The 20758-nt window shown below is 55.4% G+C and overlaps 3 protein-coding genes across 7 annotated transcripts; 1 reads left to right on the top strand and 2 right to left on the bottom strand.

The window, feature by feature from the left end:
- Window positions 1-12: 12 nt before the first annotated feature.
- On the bottom strand, window positions 13-3081 carry prpf38a (pre-mRNA processing factor 38A). The gene is made up of 2 exons (XM_085925606.1): window positions 1335-3081; window positions 13-1076 (listed from the first exon to the last, which is right to left on the bottom strand). Exons 1-2 carry the CDS (start codon window positions 1715-1717, stop codon window positions 512-514), a joined length of 948 nt encoding a protein of 315 aa, XP_085781732.1. The 5' UTR covers window positions 1718-3081; the 3' UTR covers window positions 13-511.
- Window positions 1998-3507, top strand: mrps18c (mitochondrial ribosomal protein S18C). Of its 2 annotated transcripts, XM_085925608.1 has the most exons (6): window positions 2248-2408; window positions 2478-2533; window positions 2612-2695; window positions 2834-2891; window positions 2969-3028; window positions 3378-3507. In XM_085925608.1, the coding sequence occupies exons 1-6, from the start codon at window positions 2336-2338 to the stop codon at window positions 3452-3454; spliced, it is 408 nt and encodes a 135-aa protein (XP_085781734.1). In that variant the 5' UTR covers window positions 2248-2335; the 3' UTR covers window positions 3455-3507. The 2 variants fall into 2 exon arrangements, with proteins under 2 accessions (XP_085781733.1, XP_085781734.1); XM_085925607.1 differs by having other exon boundaries at window positions 1998-2408; window positions 2969-3507.
- Window positions 3227-20396, bottom strand: LOC147048583 (BRCA1-A complex subunit Abraxas 1-like). 4 transcript variants are annotated; one of them, XM_085925602.1, is made up of 11 exons: window positions 19813-20396; window positions 11226-11301; window positions 7728-7877; window positions 6040-6155; window positions 5604-5694; window positions 5233-5269; window positions 4891-5154; window positions 4708-4818; window positions 4567-4651; window positions 4000-4111; window positions 3227-3762 (listed from the first exon to the last, which is right to left on the bottom strand). In XM_085925602.1, exons 2-11 carry the CDS (start codon window positions 11254-11256, stop codon window positions 3536-3538), a joined length of 1224 nt encoding a protein of 407 aa, XP_085781728.1. In that variant the 5' UTR covers window positions 11257-11301; window positions 19813-20396; the 3' UTR covers window positions 3227-3535. The 4 variants fall into 4 exon arrangements, with proteins under 4 accessions (XP_085781728.1, XP_085781729.1, XP_085781730.1 ...); XM_085925603.1 differs by having other exon boundaries at window positions 3227-3759; XM_085925604.1 differs by lacking the exons at window positions 4000-4111; window positions 4567-4651.
- Window positions 20397-20758: the final 362 nt, after the last annotated feature.

Genomic DNA, 20758 nt, shown 5'->3' with positions numbered 1-20758 from the left:
AACAAACAGGTGTTGATTTGCGCGCCTTTATTCAAAGTCGGGACATGCTTTCAAATCTACAAGCTTTTTTCTCACTTTGCCCCCAAAAAGGTGCCTTTGCGCCACTCCGTAGTACAACAGACAAAACGAGGAGGCCGCAATCGGACAAAAACAGCAAAGTGATCGTAACAAAGAGGGCGAGCCCCTTCCCTCATTGGAAGCCGCATCGGACGGAGCCTTTGAATGGAGAGCACGGCCAACAAAAGGCATTAAAACCAAGCCTTGTCATTTTGGGGAAGAACATTAGTACCGGCCGGCGGGGTCTGGTCAACAATGGCTAAAAAGCTCACTCGGACGCCGGCCGGTACCGGTGGCTCGGTCCGCCCGATGACAGAATGTCCAAAAGAAAAGAATTGAAAAAAAAAAGGAGGAACTGGCTGATTTGGAGCAGTCACACGTCCGTCAGTCACACGTCCGTCAGTCAGTCGGCCTTCCCTATCTGTGGCTCACCCCTCCCTACCTACCTACCTACCTAGGGGTCGCTCCTGCGACTCTTCTTGCGACTTTTCTTGGCGCTCTTGTCGGGGCTCTTGGAGCGGCTGCGGTGTCGGCGGCTCCTGCGGTGGGCGGCCGGCGACTTGGAGCGGCGCCTGCGCTCCCGGTGGCGGCGCGGGCTTTTGCTGCCGCGACGGCGCTCGCGGCGGGCCTCGGGGCTCCGGCGGGCCTTGGGCGAGCGGCTCCTGCGGCGCGGCGAGCGGCTGCTGCGGCGGCGGCGGGGGGGCGAGGGCGAGTGGCGCGGCCTGTCGTCGCGGCGGGCCCCCCGCCGGTGCGGCTCGGGACCGGGGACCCCGTCGGGGCGCCCGCCGCCCTCGTCGCCGTCATCGTCGCTGCTCTCTGCCTCGTCCAGGTCCTCGTCCAGGTCCTCCTCCAGGGCGCTGACGCGCGGCTCCAGCATCTCGGCCTCCTCCAGGACCTGGCGCTTCTGCAGCCGCGGCAGGATGATGTCGCACATTCTCTCCGAGTGAAGCAGCTCGTGGATGAACTCGTCCACGTGCATCAGCTCAAACTCTCCGTTCCGGTTCTGCGTCTTGATCTTCCTGCGGACATTTGGACGCGTGAGAAAGGCCGTGCGTCCGAGGCGGGCGGGCGGGCGGGCGGGCGGGCGGGCGGGCGGGCGGGCGGGCGGGCGGGCGGGCGGGCAGGCAGGCAGGCAGGCAGGCAGGCAGGCAGGCAGGCAGGCAGGCAGGCAGGCAGGCAGGCAGGCAGGCAGGCAGGCAGGCAGGCAGGCAGGCAGGCAGGCAGGCAGGCAGGCAGGCAGGCAGGCAGGCAGGCAACCATTCAGCAAGCAGTCTTACCTGTAATCGTTGTAAAGCGGCTCCAGGTACTTGTAGCAGTCGACCGTCGTGCCGGTGAGCCGCATGTACATGGCGCCGAGCAAGCGCACGTACTTGAAGTCCTCGTTCTTGATGAACTCGACGATGATGTCCTTCTCGGGCTGGATCTGCAGCAGCTTGAGCACGAGACACAGGAACGGCGTGGGCTTGATGTTGCCCCCGAACACGCCGCCCACGTACTTGAGCTCCATGGCCTTGTCGACCACCAGCTCGGCGGTTAGCCCAAAGCATTCCTCTTTCCAGTACTTGCACTCGTAAATGCGGGTTCGGATGATTTTCTCGACCAAGTACTGCGGGTTGGTCCCGTGGATGCTGTTGGCGTCTTTCACCGTCCTGTTGGCCATTTTTGGCGCCGCGTCAAACGTCCGTCCGCCTTGTTCTTCTTCGCTGGTCGCCGCTCAAATTGCGCTCGGGAGTTCGGACAGTAAAAAAACAAAGAAAAAAAAAGTCATCCAAGAGCCACATAGGCCCTCGGTCCAAGGCGGCCAACTTTCGATCGTTCGTCGCGAGAGACAACAGAGGAAGCCGGGGGAGAACGGGTCGCGCTTCCGCTCGGACGCCTGCGGGGAGCTTAGCGCCACCTAGCGAGCTGGGGTGAGGCTGGCTGCCTGGCTCCTCTTCTCCTTTGAAGTCTTTGTTAGCGTAGCAAACAAAGAAGCCAAATGTTATTTTTACAAACTATGGAGAAAAAGTACGTCAACAAAGCTAAAGCAGTCTGGAATCGAGACTGTAAACACAAGATGAGAAAAAGAGAGGCGCCCGATTATCTTCCTTTCATTTTGCAAGCTTCCAGTCCGAGTGGCCTTGGTATTACATTGTTTTTTAAGTTCAGTTCAAACACTGTGAAGGCAGTTGAAGAAAGAAGAAGAAGAAAAAAAATCATCGTTTGCAACGGGACCGTACAGGAAGTAGATGAGTACAACTTCCGAGTCACATGAGGTAAAAAAAAAAAAAAAAAAAAAATGTGTCCTCTCAAGCGAACGTATTTGTTCTTTGGGGTCTTTTCGCGCCTCCGAAACGCGAGCAAAGCTGCAGGTGAACAACGTCACTTAGTGGAAAATGTTAGTTGTATTCGCGATCATCCTTAGTCTTGTTGTGTTGCAGCTTTGACGAGCAGGTCCCTTTCATCCGATGGCCAAGACCAAGTGAAAGACCAACCGGTGAGTGGCCGGGATCCGCCCGCCCGCCCGCCGTTCCTTCGGTTCGAGCGAGACATAACCACACGCGCCCGCCTGCAGTTTGTCAGGATCAACAATCCGTACAAGGAGCCGCACAAAGGCTGCGTCCTCTGCGACGTCACCGTCGACTTCAAGAACATCCAGGTAGGTGCTGCATGCGCGCTCCTAGAAAGTCCATCGCATTTTTTTCAAGTCAGGCAAATATCCTTCAAAAAGCGCACCACCTCATTTACATGTTTCGTATTGCTCGGAATTCGGTCTAAACGCGGCGTTTGTGTGCAGCTTCTGTCTCAGTTCATCTCGCCGCACACGGGAAGGATCTACGGCCGCCACATCACCGGTAAGCCATTGCTCCGACAGCCCGCGACCGACCGGACGGGCGGGCGGGCAACCAACATACAAATGTCTTCATGCCAGGCTTGTGTGGACGCAAACAAAAGGAAATCTCCAAGGCCATCAAGAAGGCGCACGCTATGGGTAATGAGACACCACGCAACTTTTTCCACACTGTAAACACGCAGCTGTCATTTTTTCCAGCCGTCGTCATTTTGCTTCACAAAGAGCCAGCCCATTTTGTATTCAAAACAAGCCATTTTCTCCAGCTAAATGCTAATGCGAAACGCCTCAGGTGGCCTGGTCAACACATGTAGACAAACAAAATTGGCAGGCGAGTCGTGGCATTTCCTCTCCTTTAAATGGAATTCACAGCTTCGAGCAGCAGTGCCACAAGATGGCGCTAAAGCCAAACAAAGCTCACTTCCGTGGGCCAAACAAACCAAATTGACTTCTGACTCGTGTGTGCGTGCGTGCGTGCGTGTTTGTTTAGGTTACATGTCAGTGACGCACAAACATCCCGAGTTGATGCGGGACCCCAACATCTGCAGCTTCAAACATGCAGATTAGCCTCACCTCCTCCTTTTCGTCATTGGACAATAAATGCAAAGTCAAAAACCGCAGACGGTGCCGTCTTCCTTGCCGATGATGTCACTTTACGGCTTTGCGGCGTGGCTTCCTCTTGCCGGCCCTCGGCGCGGCGGCGGACCGTTTGGCCGCCGCGACGGGTCGCCGCTTCATCTCGTCGCACGCAACCTCCAGCACGGGGAAGGCGTCGCGCGTCACCGTACACGAGCCCAAGAGCGGCGAGCGGGCCACCAGTGCGCCGATGGCCAGCCGGAGGCGCAGGTTCCTGCTTGCGACGGCCACGCCCTCTGCTGGGGACAGTAAACAAGTGCACGGTGTCCACCTTTAACCCACTTCTTCCAGTATGGCAATAAACAGGAACACAAAAGCACGAGTCTTAAAAGAGACTTGCCCGAGCGACTCGAGTCGAAAAGGCAACGAGGCTCGGGCGGGCGCCGGCCGCGACTTTCCGAGCGCTCGGAGCCCGGCGGCGCGAGCGCGTCTCCCGATCCTGCCAAAGCGGCGCCGATCGATCGTTTCGGATTCACCTTTGCTGGCCGCGGCCGACTGGCTGTCACCGAGCTTCTTCCTGAGGGCGCAAAGTTCGCCGAGCGTCTTCTGCACGACGCGCTCGCTGTCCGCCACGGCGCCGCACGCCCTCTGATTGGGAAGTGGGAGGGGGACAGGAAGTGAGGGACGGACAGCACAGCGCTTGTATTGGGATGGCTTCCTCGCTCACTATGTGGAGATAGCTCCCATGCGAGTTTTGATGGAAAGGAAAACATTTTGGAGTGGTAGGCCGATGATGGCCGTCCCGACCGACCGACTCTCGTCTCGACTCACTCACTCACTCACTCACTCACTCACTCACTCACTCACTCACTCACTCACTCACAAAGGGCTGGAATGTGTGACACCACCCGCCCCCAAGGTGTTCTTTTGTCACTAAAAAGCCAGCCCGAAGAGCAAAGTGAAATACTTCCCCTCCAGAAGAAAGCGCAAGGCTCGAAGCTAGTTCCCGAAAAGGTTCTCCCTCATTGTGAAAGTAGCCAGACAAACGTCGAGACAAAGTGGATCAAAGCAGATCAAAGGGCCCGCCCAAGCCAAGTTTTTACCCGAAGCTCGTCTTGCAGCGACTCGTTCATGCCGTTGATCGCCTCCGCGTCCGCCGCCCGACCGCTGGCGTCCAGCAAAGTGGAACTTGGAGAGGAAAGCAAGTTGGGAGCCCCGCTTACAACGGCGCCAACGCCCCTTACCTGTGGCGGCCGATGGCGCGGCGGTAGCCCGGCGTCCGGCACGGCGGCGACGCCGTCCAGTATGCCCGATGGTCCAGCGACGCCAAGTTGGTGACCACTACGGGGACCTGCCTTCGCACCACAGCATCACGTCAGAATGGCGTCAGAATGGCGTGATGGCACCGCCGCGACATCCTCCCTCACCTGTTGCCGGAGACGAAGGCAGAGTATTCGGCGCGGTGGGTGGAGCCGGCCTGGGCCAGCGCCGCCGGCGTCACCAGCAGGAAGACGGCGTGCGGCACGCGCAGCGTTGCCCTGAAGTTCTCGTGCACCGCTTTCTCACGCATCGTCATTTGCCGCTCAGAGTTCCTGCGTTGGCGGTACCACCCGATCAGGAGATCCCGATGGTTTCCCCCCAGGAGCCTGGCAACCGCCTCCTCGTCCACCCTGCCCGCTGCGTCGTACCAGCTACACACACACACAGTCACGACGTGATCATTTTTTCTGGCCTCCATCGTGGGACGTGATCATGTGGAGTGGACTCACGTGTGGAGTTTGCGGCAACACACGTGTTTGTGGACGCCTGCAACACATGGGACAAATGGAATGAATGAAAGCGGACACGTTAGTTTTGATGTGTCAAAGAGGAACATTGGGACCGGCACGCGTGAAGTGTCATACCACAACATGAAGGGCCAGCACTGAGCGAGCTCTAATACAGCATCATGAAATGGACTGCACAGATCTGTGGCATTTCACAGTGTTAGCCTTCCGTTGGCCAAAAGGTTATGGCTTGGCTCAACATTTGATTGTCTCAATGAGCAATTGTCAAGTGACATTTCCACATCTTGCTTCATCTGTTGGCATGAAGCGAGCAGATTGTCTGTGTGCTGGTGGCGTTTTCCTGCCGTGCTTACTGGACGTTCGGCGGAGGTGAACGCGGTCCTCTTGCGTGTCGCTGATGGTGACGTGCTCCTCCACGTGGTTCTCGCCAAGGATCAAACCTTCCTGCCCAACAAACCAACGGGAGCTCTTCACTTTCCCACGTCACTCTTGTTGCGGCCACAAGATTAGAACATGTTATTTCGCGTCAAAGTGCAATGGAGAGTGACAAAGACCGCAAGCACAAACAAACAAACAAACAAACAGACAGACAAACAAAGCAAGCAAGCGAGCAAGCAAGCAAGCAAGCAAGCAAGCAAGCAAGCAAGCAATCTCGCGACACGTGACCTTTCACGTGACTTTTGCGACCTAAGCGAATTCAACAAAGCATTGCGGTGCTAACTCGGCGAAGGCCTGGACACGGCGAGCCGCTCCAGATACAAAGTGCCAATTGCTCGGCTCTTTCCTCACCACGTCCGAGTCTTTGTTGATGTGCTCAAACAATAAAGAAGACAAAACAATTCCGGGGATGTGAATCGAGGACTCCGCCATCTTCTTTGCGTTGCTGGGATCACTCGAAAGCGTCACTGAGCCGCAAAAGAAACGCAGTCAACATTGCGCTACCGCCACCTACCGTGTTGGAGTGTGAACCAAAGTACCTCCCATTTCATTCTAAGTTGGACAACTTTACCTACTTCTTCCCACCAAACCTGTCGATTCTATTTTCTAGAATAATTTCCGACTCTGGATGTGATATGGAAATTGGACGGCTGTATAGCAGACTTCTTTTCTTTGAAACGCGTGTTTGAACGTTTTGGGTTCAGCAGGTGGCGCCACACCACCACACATGGGTCACGTGACGCGCGCTTGCCTGAACAGGACAAACTGTTGTGGCGGGCGGCAGGCGGGCGGCGGGCGGGCGGCGGGCGGGCGGCGGGCGGGCATTACTTTGCAACCCAACCCAGACATTCAAGAGTTTCTAGTCAGCTTTGGAGTGATTGGCTCGTCACTACTCCCAATGTGGCAATAGCATGATGGCCGGAGAGAAAATATTCCTTCGCATGAGCACATAAAAGTCAGAGTATCGCCCTTCAAGGGTGTTGCATGCCTCCACGTTCCTCGACACTGGCTGGCGTCCAGTTCGTGTTTGTGCCCACAAGTTCTTTGCTACTGGACGGCGCCCGTGCTGGTGACCACTCTGTTGTCTGTCTTAATTTGATTTACAGAAGGAAATGGAGAGTTTTTTTTTTTTTAATGATCATTTTCACACTGGTTTTTCGACGCTGGTGACCACTGTTGTCTGTCTTAATTTGATTGACGGAGGTTTTTTTTATTTCATCATCATCATCATTTTCACGCTGGTTTTCCAAGCGTGGTACAGGAAACATCAGCTTTGGCGTCTTTTCATTTCACGGCGCGGGCCCGCCTCGCACCCCGGCGGCGCGGCACGGCCCCGCCCCCCGCGCAGGCCCTCCTGATGGATGAAGTTTTAATGCTGCTCAAAGGATTCATTCTTTCATTCTTTGGTGGGTTTCACTTACTTGCCGAATTTGCATAATGGGCAAAAAAACCTCCCAGCCTACTTCTCGCAGGTGAGGCGCCGCCACCCCCGGAGGTGAATCAAGTGGTCCAATCGGACGGTAACGAGACGTTGGCTGTCGGCCATCTTAATTGATTGGCGATCACTCGAGATGTCGACAGGGAGCGGCGGCGGCGGCGGCGGCCGGGAGGACGCTGGAATCATTCTCCCGCCAGATTCATCATTAGCCGCCGAGGATGGGGCGCTGCGGGGGGGGGGGGGGGATGGGGCGCTGCGGGGGGGGCGCTGCGTCCTTTATCCCGGCCGGCGTGTTTTCATCAGCGGCGGGCGGCCCCGGTGAATTATTCAGATTTGTGCAAATGACGACTTTTCATTTTCCGCCGGCGCGAGTGGAAATTGAACGTGACCCCGGCGACCCGCGGCGATACGGCTGACGGCGCGTAAGGTCGGCTCGACGGCGCGGCGCCGCCGAGCCGGTTAACCCGCTTTGTTAACCCCGACCCGACCCGCGTTTGGCCTTTTATGAGCACGCTTTAAATATTCTCGACAGAACAAAAGCAATCGTGTTGGCACAGCGCCGCCGGGTCAGGGGGCAGCGCCCGACACAAGCCGCACTTACGGACAGGAAGTAGAAGATGCTCGGCGGCGAGCGTCACCGCGCTCGCTCGGCCCTTTGACTCCATCCTGGCGGCAGCGGCGTTTGTTGGCTGGCGGCGCGGTTTGAACATGGGCGTGATAACACGTGCCTCGCTCGCCTTAGTCCCGACGTCTATTCAAAGTGAAAGAAATGTCAGCCGGCGGCACGTGAAAAGACACAACAGTATGTGGTCGCAGCGTGACACGTCTTGTGTGCTCGCAAGTATTAGTGGCGTGTAGTCAGAGCGTGGGAACAAGCGCTTACGGCTGGTCACCGTGTAACCCACCCGTACTGGGGTGTGCTAACGGGCGAAGGCTTGTTGGTTGCGCTGTGACATTCCCAGCTTTGGGCCAATGTCCAAGGCAACGCTGCAAGGTGCGCCGCAGCGTGTTGGTTGGCCACGTCGGGGTCAAGTGGTCCTAATGGCCTCACAAGCGTCGCCGGGCTGATGGATGACACGCCGCGTAAACAGGAAGCCAAAGCGCCGCAAACAGGAAGTGAGAGCAGGTGTCTCATATTAAAAAAGGGAGGGCAGGAAAGACGCCCGGCCGCCGAGCCGAGCCGAGGCGAGGCGAGGCTTTTGCGCACGCTTCCTTCCGCCGCCCGTGTCGAGTGGACAAAGTGGCGGAGGAAATTGGAGCGTCTCGTAGATGGCGGCACGTACGTCTGCTTCTGCCGCATTGCACTCGTGCGCTAGCTGGCGTGGGTTGTGTTTGTCGCGCCGTGCCCTCTGCTCTGCTCTGCGTCCTCACAGGTGTGTCGCTCGGGTCGTGCAAGGCATATGTCGTTGTGTGTACTTGTAGTTGGGAGTGAGCGGCATGTAATTGAATTGGATGCAGCCTGGAACATTTCATTTGACGCCCCCCCATCCCTTTCACGCGCACAGATCCCTTCATGACATATTTATTCTTTCTTGGTGGGTTTGCCCATCTTCTGCGTGTCTGTTTGTGTGTGCGTGTCACGTTTGCGCGCTCCTAATTTGTGCGCATGTGTTGGGGGCGGGGCTTAGCGCGGCGCATTAGGAGCGCGGATCAGCGCAAATGGTGCTTTTAATTTGGAGGGCCGATCGATGAGGAGACTTGAGCGTTCAATGAAGCTTCTGATGAGGTCTTAAGCCGCCCGGGCCCCCGGGGGCCCGAGGGGGAGCCCGAGGGCGGGGCCGTCCACGGGCCGTAATGAAGTGCGGCTATGCGGCGACATGCGGCGGCAGCAAAATAGATTGAAGATGACGAGCTCTTCAAAGTCATTCCTCCGCCGTCCCCGACGCCCCAGCCCAGCCCAGCCCCGGCCGGGCCGCCCCACCTGCAGCGGCTTTACGGCGGCGTTCCGGAGCGAGATGCAATTTTTATGACCTTATTGCTTTTCTAGCACGCTAATCGCTTAGCGTCTGCCGGCAGACATGTTGCCCCCCGAGACCGCCGCCGGGTCATCCCATCATTGCCTCCGCCCACGCGCACCGCCAGCCACAATAAAAGCCTCGCCGCGTGTGTGTACCTATGTGTGTGTGTGTGCGTCTGCTTTAAAATCCATGAGTAACGCGCTAACGCTTCCTTTGGTGGGGAGGCCGCACCGATCGACGGACGATCCATCGATTGAATGATGGATTGATCGATTGCTGTCAAACATAAGCGTGTTAGCATTAGCCACATTTCGGTTACACGCGCTATTGATCATCAGGCCCACTCACGTGACGGCTAATCAATGGGTAATTGAATCATCCGGTCGCCAGGACAACCGTGAAGAGGGCGGGGCTACATTTTGATGAGTTAAGGTCAGCAAAGGTCAGCCAATGCGCCGTGCGCTTGCCAATGGAATACTAGCAAAATGTAATGACAATGCTAATGCACACTAGCACAATGACATTGTTCACAAATGGTTAGCACAAGGCGAACGCAGCATTGTCACAATAGCAGAAATTGGCACGGTTAGCACAATACCAGCCCCGTGCTAATGCCACATTGGCACGAGGCTAAGAGGAGAAGCACCGATCGAAATGTTGCCAATCCATAGCGCAACGCTATTGCAACATGAGCGCTATATCAGACAGCCAGGCAGAATGCTATGCCAAAGTGACGCGCGCAACCATAAATAGCATCGGCTCGACGCGGCGGGTCGTCCAGAGCCACGTCGCCACCGGCCGCCGGTCTGGCCAAGGGCCTGTACGTTGCCTATTTTGAAGGTCGGCAAAGGCAAAAGTTGGACTCTGGTCACGCGAGCGCTCGCTCGCTCGCTCGCCCGCCCGCCCGCTCGCTGGGTCCGCGGTGAGCGTCGACCTCCGAGCTTCCCAGAAGCTAACAGCTAATGAGATTAGAACGCTAACCAAGCAGGCAAATGTTATTAAATCACGCTAAGTGCTTCTTAATTGATTGATGGCCGCTAACGAGCGCCGCGCCGTGGCTCGGCCATGACATCATCTCGCATTCCCGCTCGGCTTAGCCTCGATGCTGCGGCCGCACACGTTTTGCTCACGTGACAATGAAACAGTGAAAGGTGTTTATTATTTGAAGTGATCTCATTTGTGTATTTATTTGAAAATGTGCGTCCACGTGTACGTGCGGATGTAAGCCCGTGCATACCAACAGGCCCGGCCGGGTGTCGTTTTCTTTGTGTGTGTGGTGATAGAAGTCGAGAACGTGCTGCAAAAGATTCAAGATTTTTTATTCAAACAGTTGAAAAGTGTAGAATGTGCCTGTGAGCGTGTTTGTGTATGTACACAATGTGTGTAGTGTATGTGGATAGTGTGTACAGCAGGAGAATGTGTGTGTATTTGTTAATTGCTCGTGTCACATCTGTGGCTATGTGAATGTGTGCGTGCACTGAATGTATGTGTGTGTGTGTCCATGCGTTGCTTTTTGGCACGTCTGTGCTTTTCTATGTTATGATTGGCCCATCTGGACTCTGACAGATTGTTAATGTTTCTTTTTACCATAAAAGTCCAATATCCCAGCGAGTCAAGCAAAAAGCACCACACGCGACGTGTCCCCCACGCTGGGCCGAGGTGGCGGCAGCCGGCGTCTTCTGTGTTGACTCCGCTCACGCCGAGTCTGACGTCAAGACACGCAAGACACGCAAAAGAGGTTTATTTGAGCACGGCACACCGCGGCAGGTGGGCGTGCGGAAGCCGCTGTTTTCAAAGATCACAAAGTCAAATAAAGCATCTTTGACTAGTGACGAGCGGAGCGGGCGGGCGGGCGGGCGGGCGGGGCGGGCGGGGCGGGGCGGGGCGGGGCAGGGCAGGGCAGGGCAGGGCAGGGCTGGCTCGCAGTCCGGCGCTTCTGGGTTTGAACGCCAGCTACGGCCTTTGCGCGTGCTGCTTTTTAACGTCGCGTCGTAGTGTGCCAAGCGACCTGTCTGTCGCTCATTTGTCCTTTGGTGCCATTTGATTGGCTGCCGATCGCCGAGTGAACGGAATGGCGACCGATCCTTTGTCTGTCTGTCTGTCTGGCATTTGTGCGGTTGTTTGTCTGCGAGTGCTCTTACCTGGACTGGCGAGCGGCCCATCCGTCGTCATTTGATCACGTGACCGCACGCGTGCCCGGCCGTGCTCACGTGCGACCTGTTGACCAACACAAGTCAGACAACAGCTTCTGTTGCTCATGTGCATTTTGCATTTCAAACCATCAAAACCAGTCGGCCTGTGTGTGTGGAGTCGTCGCCATGACGATGCGCGTGTTCATTGTCTCTTTGAGAATGAGGTGTCACGAGGTCATAGGTGACGAGGTGGTCATCAAGCTCCATTTTGCTTAATGACGACCAGCAGAGTTGAGTGGGCGTGGCCCGAGGTTAACGTCCTCCTCGTGGAAATGTTTCATCTTTAATAGGTCGATTAATGCTAACGACAACTGGGAGCGGCACGCCTCGCCCGAGAGCTGATGGTCCTCCGTCCGTGATCGGTCGTCCCGCCGCGTCTATTTCAACCTTGACGGGGCGGCGCGGAGGTGCTAATGAACAAGCGGAACGCTAATGAAGACGGACGGCGCCTTAATGCAACTACGGCGCTAAGCTTAAAAGCCACTTTGTCTTCTGCTTCATCTGCTGGCTAAAAGCGAACGCCGCGCCGCTCTCGACCTTAAAAGTGAGAGGGTACGGTCCGGCAAATAAGAGCGCAGCCATCCATTAGCATCGTGCTAAGTCAACATTGTCGCTACGCAAATGCTGACACAGTATGAGCCTCGCCTAATGCTAACATAACAATCTCTTCACTGTTAGCACAAAGCCCTGCTGATATTAGTGCGGCGCTCATGATGTGTATATATATATATATATATATATCTCGACTTTTGTGCCTCCAAAGTGCGACTGTCGCTGCGGTATGCTACGAAACTTTTGTTGCGACCCTTACCTAAAGCTTATACTGTCCGAATAGCGTGAGTGGCCAAAATCAAGTGTTTGACAAAACTGGACAAGGTGCTTCATGCCGTGCTCATAATAATCATCACGAAAAGGAGAAGACAACAGCTGCTGGAGAGAGAGAGAGAGCAGCTTAATAGGACACCTCCATCATTGTCAGCATGGAGATGTGAAGACGTGGACGTGGAGACACGGTGGCCGTGTGTGGGGGAGGGAGGGAGGGAGGCAGAGAGAGGGAGGGAGGGGGCTGCTGCCGCCGCCGCCGCCGTGTGGGACAGATAACGGCGCTGGCGTCGCTAACGCCGCTGTCTTGAGCGCTTCCTGTTTTTTGGCAGCAGCCTCGGTTTGTACGCTGACTAACGAGACCGCTGCCGCCAAACGGTCCCCCGCCCGTTTTATCTCCCGCAATCCGCACGACGAGGTTATCGCAAACGCAGAAAGCCTCGTGGCCGACAATCTGCTGCCATTAAGATGCTCGCTAATGGCCCCTTTTCACAATACACGCGCGAAGGTCACCAACGAGCACCGTTGCGCAAAGTGTACGAGCGGAAAACACGGTGTCGTCCACGGGTAGCGCGAGACGCCGCACTCGATACTTTTCCAATTCACGATTCCAGGCAAAACCGCAGGCGATAAATTGGCCGCACTGGCGCGGCGCAAAGATAACAAAATGTCGCTCGTGTTGTGGCACAAAGAGCAACACGTGTTGATTGACAGCTCCTTTGTCCAGTGAGCACGCCCACTGAGGGGGAGCAATAAAACGGCCACCGTCCATCATGCCGCTAATTAGCCGCCACAACAAGAGCATTGTGGCCAAACGGCGGGGCACGCCCCCGCTAAACGCCTGCGCTGCGCCGATACACTTGTTGTGAGCGCCTTGTTAGCGCGTCGCCACGCCAACAGCGCGACAACCACCCCAGACCAATGCGGGCGGGCGGGCGAGAGGAGGAAAATTGGGGCTGTCTCGCCAGTTGTGCGCGTATTGCCAAAAGACCAGCGTCTACATACTGTTGGGGAGCGTGTTGTCGTGTCGGCGCTGGTGCTAATCCCCATTTTTATTGATGCGCCGCTGTGGGGATGAAGGCAAGGCAACATTTCATTTCATTCTCGCTGGCCGGCCGGCTTCCTCGCACACGCATCACGTGCCCATTTCAATACAACATTCAAAACACAGCACTCCAACTACTTCCTTCCTGTTTGCTTGTCATGTGACAACCGTGTAAAGATCCTCCTCCTCCTCCTCCTCATCATCACGTGAGCCATTCACAAGCAGTTGAGGCACGAGTGACCGTGAGCATTGTCGATCGTGTCGAAAGAGTGCTCCTGTTCTGTGGTCAGCTGCTTTGCGCTGTCACCTGATCTCCGGGAATCCCTCGGGGTCCCGGGCGGCCGTGACAGTGAGGATCTGCGCGTGTCGTGTGAGGATGCTCACGACTTTGCGAGGTCGCTCATTAACTTTCTGTGAGCGCGAGCGTTAACTTTATTATTGACTAGACAGGATACACGAGACGCAACCTCTGACATGCACACTCCATCTAGACGCACCCACACACACACACACACACCAAACGGTAAACACTCCACACACACACGCAAGTCCCAAACAGCAATGGCACACATTAGATTTACACACACACACACGCACGCATATGGGCAAAGCGACAACTCAACGCACGTGCGGAGAAGGTGGAAAAATAGGACAACATTAGTGACAAGTTCACGGCGCGCAGAATGGCTGACGACTAGCGGCACGTGTGACATCATGTGCTGGAGAATCCAGCCTCGTGTTGCGCCGACCTCACTGACGTGCCAAGGTCGATGCCGTCAACGCTACCGGCCCGGCCCGGCCCGCTCTCTCGCCAATCAACACGGACAACGCGTTGGACAGGCCGGCGGCTACACTCTGGTCACTGTCACGCACCTGCCATACGCACACACGCACGCACATCTCACCCCTGACCTACATGCTGACTTGAAGGTCACAAGCACACGCATAGTAATGCGCACACACACACACACACGTTGCTTTTGCTCACGCCACGCACATGCACGCCAGGTTTGAGCGCACGTGGTCCGGACGCCGGAAGGATCGGCACTCCGGCCCCCCGATGGCGCGATGACATCATAAACACGAGACCTCCCGTTCCAGCCTTGCCGCCAAACGTCCTTAGACGGCCGCCGCGCTCGCTAATCGCCGTCGTCCTTCTTGACATTTGTCGGTGAACGCGCGAGGGGAGGGGGGGGGGTTAGATACCTGTCACTCGTGCTCACTTTTGTCAAGGACACTGCCGCAACCACAAGTGTGTGTGTGTGTGTGTGTGTGTGTGTGTGTGTGCTGGGATTCAAACCTGCTCACTCAACTAACTGCGCACACGCACACACAAAATAACGTACGTGGGAAAAATGACAAGGGCAACGTGAGAATGCGGCTAACGCGGTTCATGTGCTGAGCGCCATGTGACGTGCGGCAACTTTCTCAGCATTCACCACTGGACGTGGGAGGTCGCGAACCCTAACCCACCCCCCCCCCTCCTCGGTAGGCACGAGGCGTGTCATCATCAAACGTTAGCACAACATTCTCACTAACTGCACTAACACCAACGCTTGTTGTTATTAGCATCAAAGACACATTGAAAGCACGAAGAAAAGAAACACAAAGATTATTTGCATGCTGCTAACGGACACAATTAGCCCACAAAGCGGCAGTGTGTGTGCGTGCCTACGTGCGTGTGCGTGCGCATATGTGTGCGTGCGCATATGTGTGCGTGCGCGTGGTTTACACAGCTTGGCGGCACACATGGCGTCGGAGCCTTGAAGGCCAATTGTAATATTTGGACAAGTTTTCAAAGTTTTGGCAAGTCACAGACAGAAAGTTGGGGAGTGGAGGGGGGGGGGGGGCATGTCTTTAAAAGCGAGTCATTTCCTGACACGCCGCCCGCGTCACGCTCAGCGGGTCGGCGCCGGGTCACAAGGACGGCGTGGCCTCAAACACGCTCTTTGGTCAAACGCTAGCTTTTTAAAGAAGGATCGGTCGCCACTCGTACTTCCTGCCGTGGTCTCCTTTTTAGAATTGCGTTGTTTTTAAGAGCATTTTTTTTGCAAAAGATGCATTCTTCCGTTACCTTATGTCGGCAACGTAAACGACGACAATCCAAAAATGGCATTTTGAAATACTGTGCCAGCGTGGTGATATTGTTCTGTTAGCGTGACGCTAATGTTGCGATAGCATCGTGCCAACGCTGCTTTTAACATTGTGCAAATGTAATGTTAGCATGATACAATGTCGCGCCACGACTCTGTTCCCTTCTCTTGTTCGTACGTACGTCCGAGGTTGGCCTTGCGCTCGCTCGCTCGCTCGCTCGCGTCGTGGTTTGGCTCCCCTCGCCTGAGGGTCATTAGCGTAGCCTCGGCGGCGGCAGGATGTAGACGATGAAGCGGGAAGCAAAATAAAAGCTAACGACGACGTTTACGGAGCAGCTGCAAAAAAGCCGCCGACGCGCTAACGATCTTCATTAAGTCGTTAATGGCGGTGACATCGTCAGCGGAGGATTACGGGGCGGTCCCCGGTGGCTGGCGGGAAACAGGAAGCGCCGGGCTTGGTATGAATCCAAATGAGGAAAAGTTCATTTCCTGTTTGAAGACGACAGACAGATGACTTCCCCGATTGGGAAGAAAGAGGCGACCGCTCCCGGCCGGCCCTCTTTCCTCCATCCCTGGCCAGCCGGCCGGCCGGCCGGCACCCCGGCGCGGCGCTCCCGAGCTTTCCCGCCGGAATTGACGGCGCGCTGATTTATGGGCCTCACTGCGCCGCATAATTAATTTTATGCATATGACTTCCTTTACAATTACCATGGCGACCCACGCCACGTACATCAAGGTTTCCTTAATTGCACATTCATCACGCAAAGTCCCTAAAGTCGCGTGCACGAGAGGCTGGCTGGCTTGGCCGGCCTCAGCCCTGGACATCCGCAAACGGACCGCTGGAGGAATTGCGCAAGCTCACGGTGGCTCCGTCACGGCCTTTGCTGCAATCGCTTCGTTCGTCCAAACGGGTTTCCCGCGCCTCGCTCCGCATCCGTTGCAACGTTCTCCATTTGCTCCTTCAATTGGACTCCAAGCTTTGTCTCCATTCAACAAAGTCCACCGCGCGCCGTTTGCAGCGTCAATTCAATGAATCCCGGATTCAATTAAAAGGCAAAGACCGAGCGTATTGGGAGGTCCGAGCAAAATTGAGACGGGACCAACTCGGAGAAGAAAAAGTCATCAACGTCAGAATCGAGTGCACACTTTGCATTTGGTTTTGGAGCGGTTTCATTCACTAGATGAAAGGGGACCATTTGAAGCGCAGGCGACGAGGAACGTCAAGCTGATCAAGTGTTGAATAATTGAACTCACCCTGGAACACCATGACGAGGAAGATTGCAGCATGAATGTTTGATGACTGGTTGGCGGATGGATGGATGCATGCATGGATGCATGCATGGATGGATGGATGGATGGATGGATGGATGGATGGATGGATGGATGGATGGATGGATGGATGGGGGGCACGTGTGGGCCGGGCCAAGCCAAGGCGACTTCAATGGCGGTCCAGATCTTTGCAAAGGCCAGTTGGCCATTGCGTGCGCCGGCCGGCCGGCTGCCAATCCAATCCAAGCCCATCCTATTCTGTTCTGTTGCCCCAACGCACCGTAGTGGCTTCATGCAGACGTGCATTCATCACGCGGGGTCTCGACAGTGACGGATGGTCCCTAATGGGGGAGGGGGGGGGGGGGGGGGACGCCTCTCCCCCACGTTGACAGGCGAGCGACACGCGAGTGCGGCCATTAATAATGGCGGTGTTCCGCCGCCGGTGTCACGGGCGTGTGGCCGCAGTCACGGCGCGTGATCTTTAATCAAGTGCGTGGCGGCGGCGGCGAGCGCTAATGAAAAGATGGCGCCCAAATTGGAGGCGTGCGCTGGCCGCGGCCACGCGTGACACTGGCCGTCGACCCAGCGAGCGCGTGGGGGCGTTTCCACGACAACTCATCACAAGGACGTTGACACCTGCGGCCCCTTTTGGCTCATGCAACACGCGGATGGGATCGGGACCATTTTTGCACGTCGCTCATTATTTGACTTGAGGGACGGAAGGCTAGGCCACGTTTGACGTCAAACCTTTGGAGTGTTTTCAAATCCAATTGCCACGCAGAGCGGCTAATCCTCGAGCAACGCCACGGGAGGCGGAGCTTCCCCTAATCACATTGCGCCCAGCTAATTGACTTACAAAGCGCAGTGGCTAACTGGCGCTGGTGCTAGTTTGTCCGTCCGTGGCGAAACACCTTGCTTGATGCTAAGCCTGGCAAACAATTTCCTTGACCTCCACGACGCCACTTTTGCCTTCTTAACAACTGATCAGCGTTTGCCCACCAAACCAGAAGAAGGAGACGCGCTCGTTAGCCAACGGCGTGCCCCCATCGACGAAGCGCAATTAGTGTCTATTGGCCCCAATTTGGCTCTATTAGCAGCGTGGTCACGGCGACCAGCGTGCGCCACTTTGTCTCTTCGGTCGGTTAGTAAACATTTGCGGGTCGGGCTGAGTGCCCCCCCCCCCCCCCCCCCGAGCGTGTCATCACGACCGCCGGGGACCATCGGGACCATCTGCCTTAACTCCCTTTAACTAAGCCGCCGCCCACTTGCTTTAACTCGCCCACCGCCATCTGCGCTTGCTCTTTTGTGCGGGCCGCGGCGGCGTTCTCCGCCCCCCAGCCGCCATTATTCAAACACAACCTGTTAGCGGCACTTATTTATTCATTGCCTTTTCACTGACACACCCACCGTGACCTCTGAACCCCGACATCCTTTGACTCGCTACACTGGCGTCGAGCCGCCAACTGCCGGCGTGTATCGCCTGGTAACCATAGCGACGGGTCATCAATACATTAGGAGACACTGGGAGTTCCCTTCAAAATAAAAGCCTGATGGTCTTGGCCAAGTGGCGTTGGTTGTCAAGGTGCTCCACCTACTCCGAGCAAGACGCCAACACAAACAAAGACACAAAAGGCACCTAAAAAGACACGCACGCACGCGCACGCACGCAAGCGCGCACCCTTGTCCTCTCGTTCCACGATGGCGCTTTAGACCTTGAGAAAAGGGCCCAATCACCTGCTAACTCTGAGCGTTATTTGCTCGCCGTCGAGGCCGACGCAAACGTGGCTTGCTTGCGCAATCTTTTCAATCCGCAAATGTGAGCCACGGATGCCCGTCAGGAGCCTCGTCACACGCGTCATTGCCGACGTGCACAAATGCAGACACAAAACTATGACCGGCGCAAATCCACTTAAACACACGCATTCGGGTGCACGTTCCGTTGGCTTCGTTAACACGGCACCTTCGTTTAGCTAGGTGCGCAAAATGTCCAAACAAGGCCAACCGTCTTCTTCTTCTTCTCCTTCTTGAGTTCCACGACGCTCTCAATTTGCATCACGGACCTCTTCGTCTTTCTCGCGCGTGTTAAACAGATTCACGGCCGGTGTGCGCGCAGGGGTCGACGAGGTTGCCCGGTTCCACCAGCAGCTGTCGAGAAGGCGCTGGCTGGCCACTGTGATGTCATCGCCATCATCGCTAAATGCCCGCGACACAGGAAGTAGCCATGCGGCGACAGGAAGCGGTCAGGGAGCGAGCTGGCGGTCACCGGGTCGTGAGTTCACCGGGTCCGCTTGTGGGCGGAGCTTATCGATCCCGGTGAGTGCCTCTTGGCAAAATGTCAAAGGTGAGCGTTCCTAAGAAGCTTTCAAAGCACCGGCGACCCTTCGCCTGATCAATACGGCCAGACCGCAGCGCCCGTACGTGATGTCATCCTGCGTGGTGTGACCCGAGAAAGGAGAAGAAAATGTTTGCGGCTTAGGCTAGGCTCGCTCATCTCCACGTCGGGCCCGGCCCAATCCCGTTCCTTTCTCTCGCCCTTGCCCTGATGACGGCAACGTCTCGGAGGAGGCCTTCACGCGTGGCCGCAGTTGACAAATACTCTCGGGAGGCTTTGACTTTTTCCTTGACCCCCCCCCTCCCCGCTTTACTGGGACGCAGAGTTTAACGCGAAACCAATTGACAAAAACGAAATGAATTAATTAAATCAAATGAAGCGCTGCCTTTTTGCTAGATGTTTGGATGGCAATGGATAAGCGCGGGCTCGCAGACACACACACACACACACACACACACGCGCACACTAACACCCAAAGGCAACTAAACTCACGACCAAGCACACACAAATGCGTTAGGAAATGAACGTGCACTCAAACATACAAAGAAATGTACACACGTATTCATTTACCAGCCTTTTATTATTACTACGACTACCATTAATAATAATAATAATAAGAAGAATATAATTATTATGATGATGATTATTATGATGATGATTTTTTGGAAATGAATATTATTCTAGTCCAGATTCAATCACGCTTGTAAGTTTTGAATCACATTTCGTCAGCCGTTTTAATTTAGCCAGGTTTGACCACAAGTGATCGATGAGGCCCGCTCGGAGTTGCCCGACCAAGCAAGCGGGCGGGCGGGCAAGCAAGCAACGCGCCGCGCCTGCCTCCGTTTGCACCAATTCAACCGCACACACATAATGACATCACCAAGTACATGTTAACCAGCACGAGTTTGCTTAACGTTGGAGCATTGCAAGCCGCATGTGTTGTAAAAAAAACAAAAAACTTTTTTGCTAACTTACCACGTCGATGGCTGGGACGCTTGTTTCCTTGTCTTCCACTGAAATTGAGCAAGCATAAGGCCGAAAATGTGTCCATATAGCACGGTTTCTCTTTCTCCGGCGTTGGCACTTAGCAAACGTTATTTCCCCGGTGGATCTCGCGAGAGCTTGATCGAGGCAGTGTTCATCGACCGAAACAATCGTGGAATTGTGCGTGAACTAAAATATATGAAATTCATATGATATAATGCGTGGAATATATTTTCGCTTAGTCTTTCAAATACATTCCCCTCCCATGTTGATATTGTTTATTGATGGAAATTTGAGCTTCCTCTACTTTTTGTTTGGTTTGGTTTTCCTAAATCCCAAATGCAGAGGCATAAAAACGCTGACGAACTCGCTAACTAAGCCACGTGCGCGCAAAATAACCCCCGGCTGCTTGACTTTGGTTCCCCCTCCTTTCCATCTTTCCATCTTTCCTTCTTTCCTTCTTTCCTTCTTTCCTTCTTTCCTTCTTTCCTTCTTTCCTTCTTTCCTTCTTTCCTTCTTTCCTTCTTTCCTTCTTTCCTTCCCTCCACGGCAGCAATTAAGTCCCAACAATTAGCACGACGCGTGACGTTAGCATGTTTGTCTGAAGTGCGGGGGGGGGGGGGGGGGGGGGGCGGTCATCGGCTCAGCGATTGCCCCGCCCACCCCGTTTGTTTCCGAACAGGCCTCAGCAGTCCCCGCTTGCCACTGCATCGGAGAGCGGGCGTTAATGGCCAACGCCGCGCGACGGTCGGCCCTATTTGCATAGAGATGAAATACGGCGCTTGACGTGACTTTTAAAAGATGATTGAGGGGCGTTATTAGGGCTAGGCTAACAGGTTATTGCAGTGCGCCGGCCGGCCGGCTAAGGCACAAAAGCCTGCGCTGACCTTTCATTACCTAGCCCCGCCCCCCGCAGTCACCCCCGCCGTCCATCCGT

The sequence above is a fragment of the Syngnathus leptorhynchus genome, chromosome 12 (assembly GCF_054491065.1).
Source record: "Syngnathus leptorhynchus isolate UIUO chromosome 12, UIUO_Slep, whole genome shotgun sequence".
NCBI lineage: Eukaryota > Metazoa > Chordata > Actinopteri > Syngnathiformes > Syngnathidae > Syngnathus > Syngnathus leptorhynchus.
Note: the sequence above shows the minus strand (reverse complement) of the source record. Positions and strands in the feature narration are given on the sequence as shown.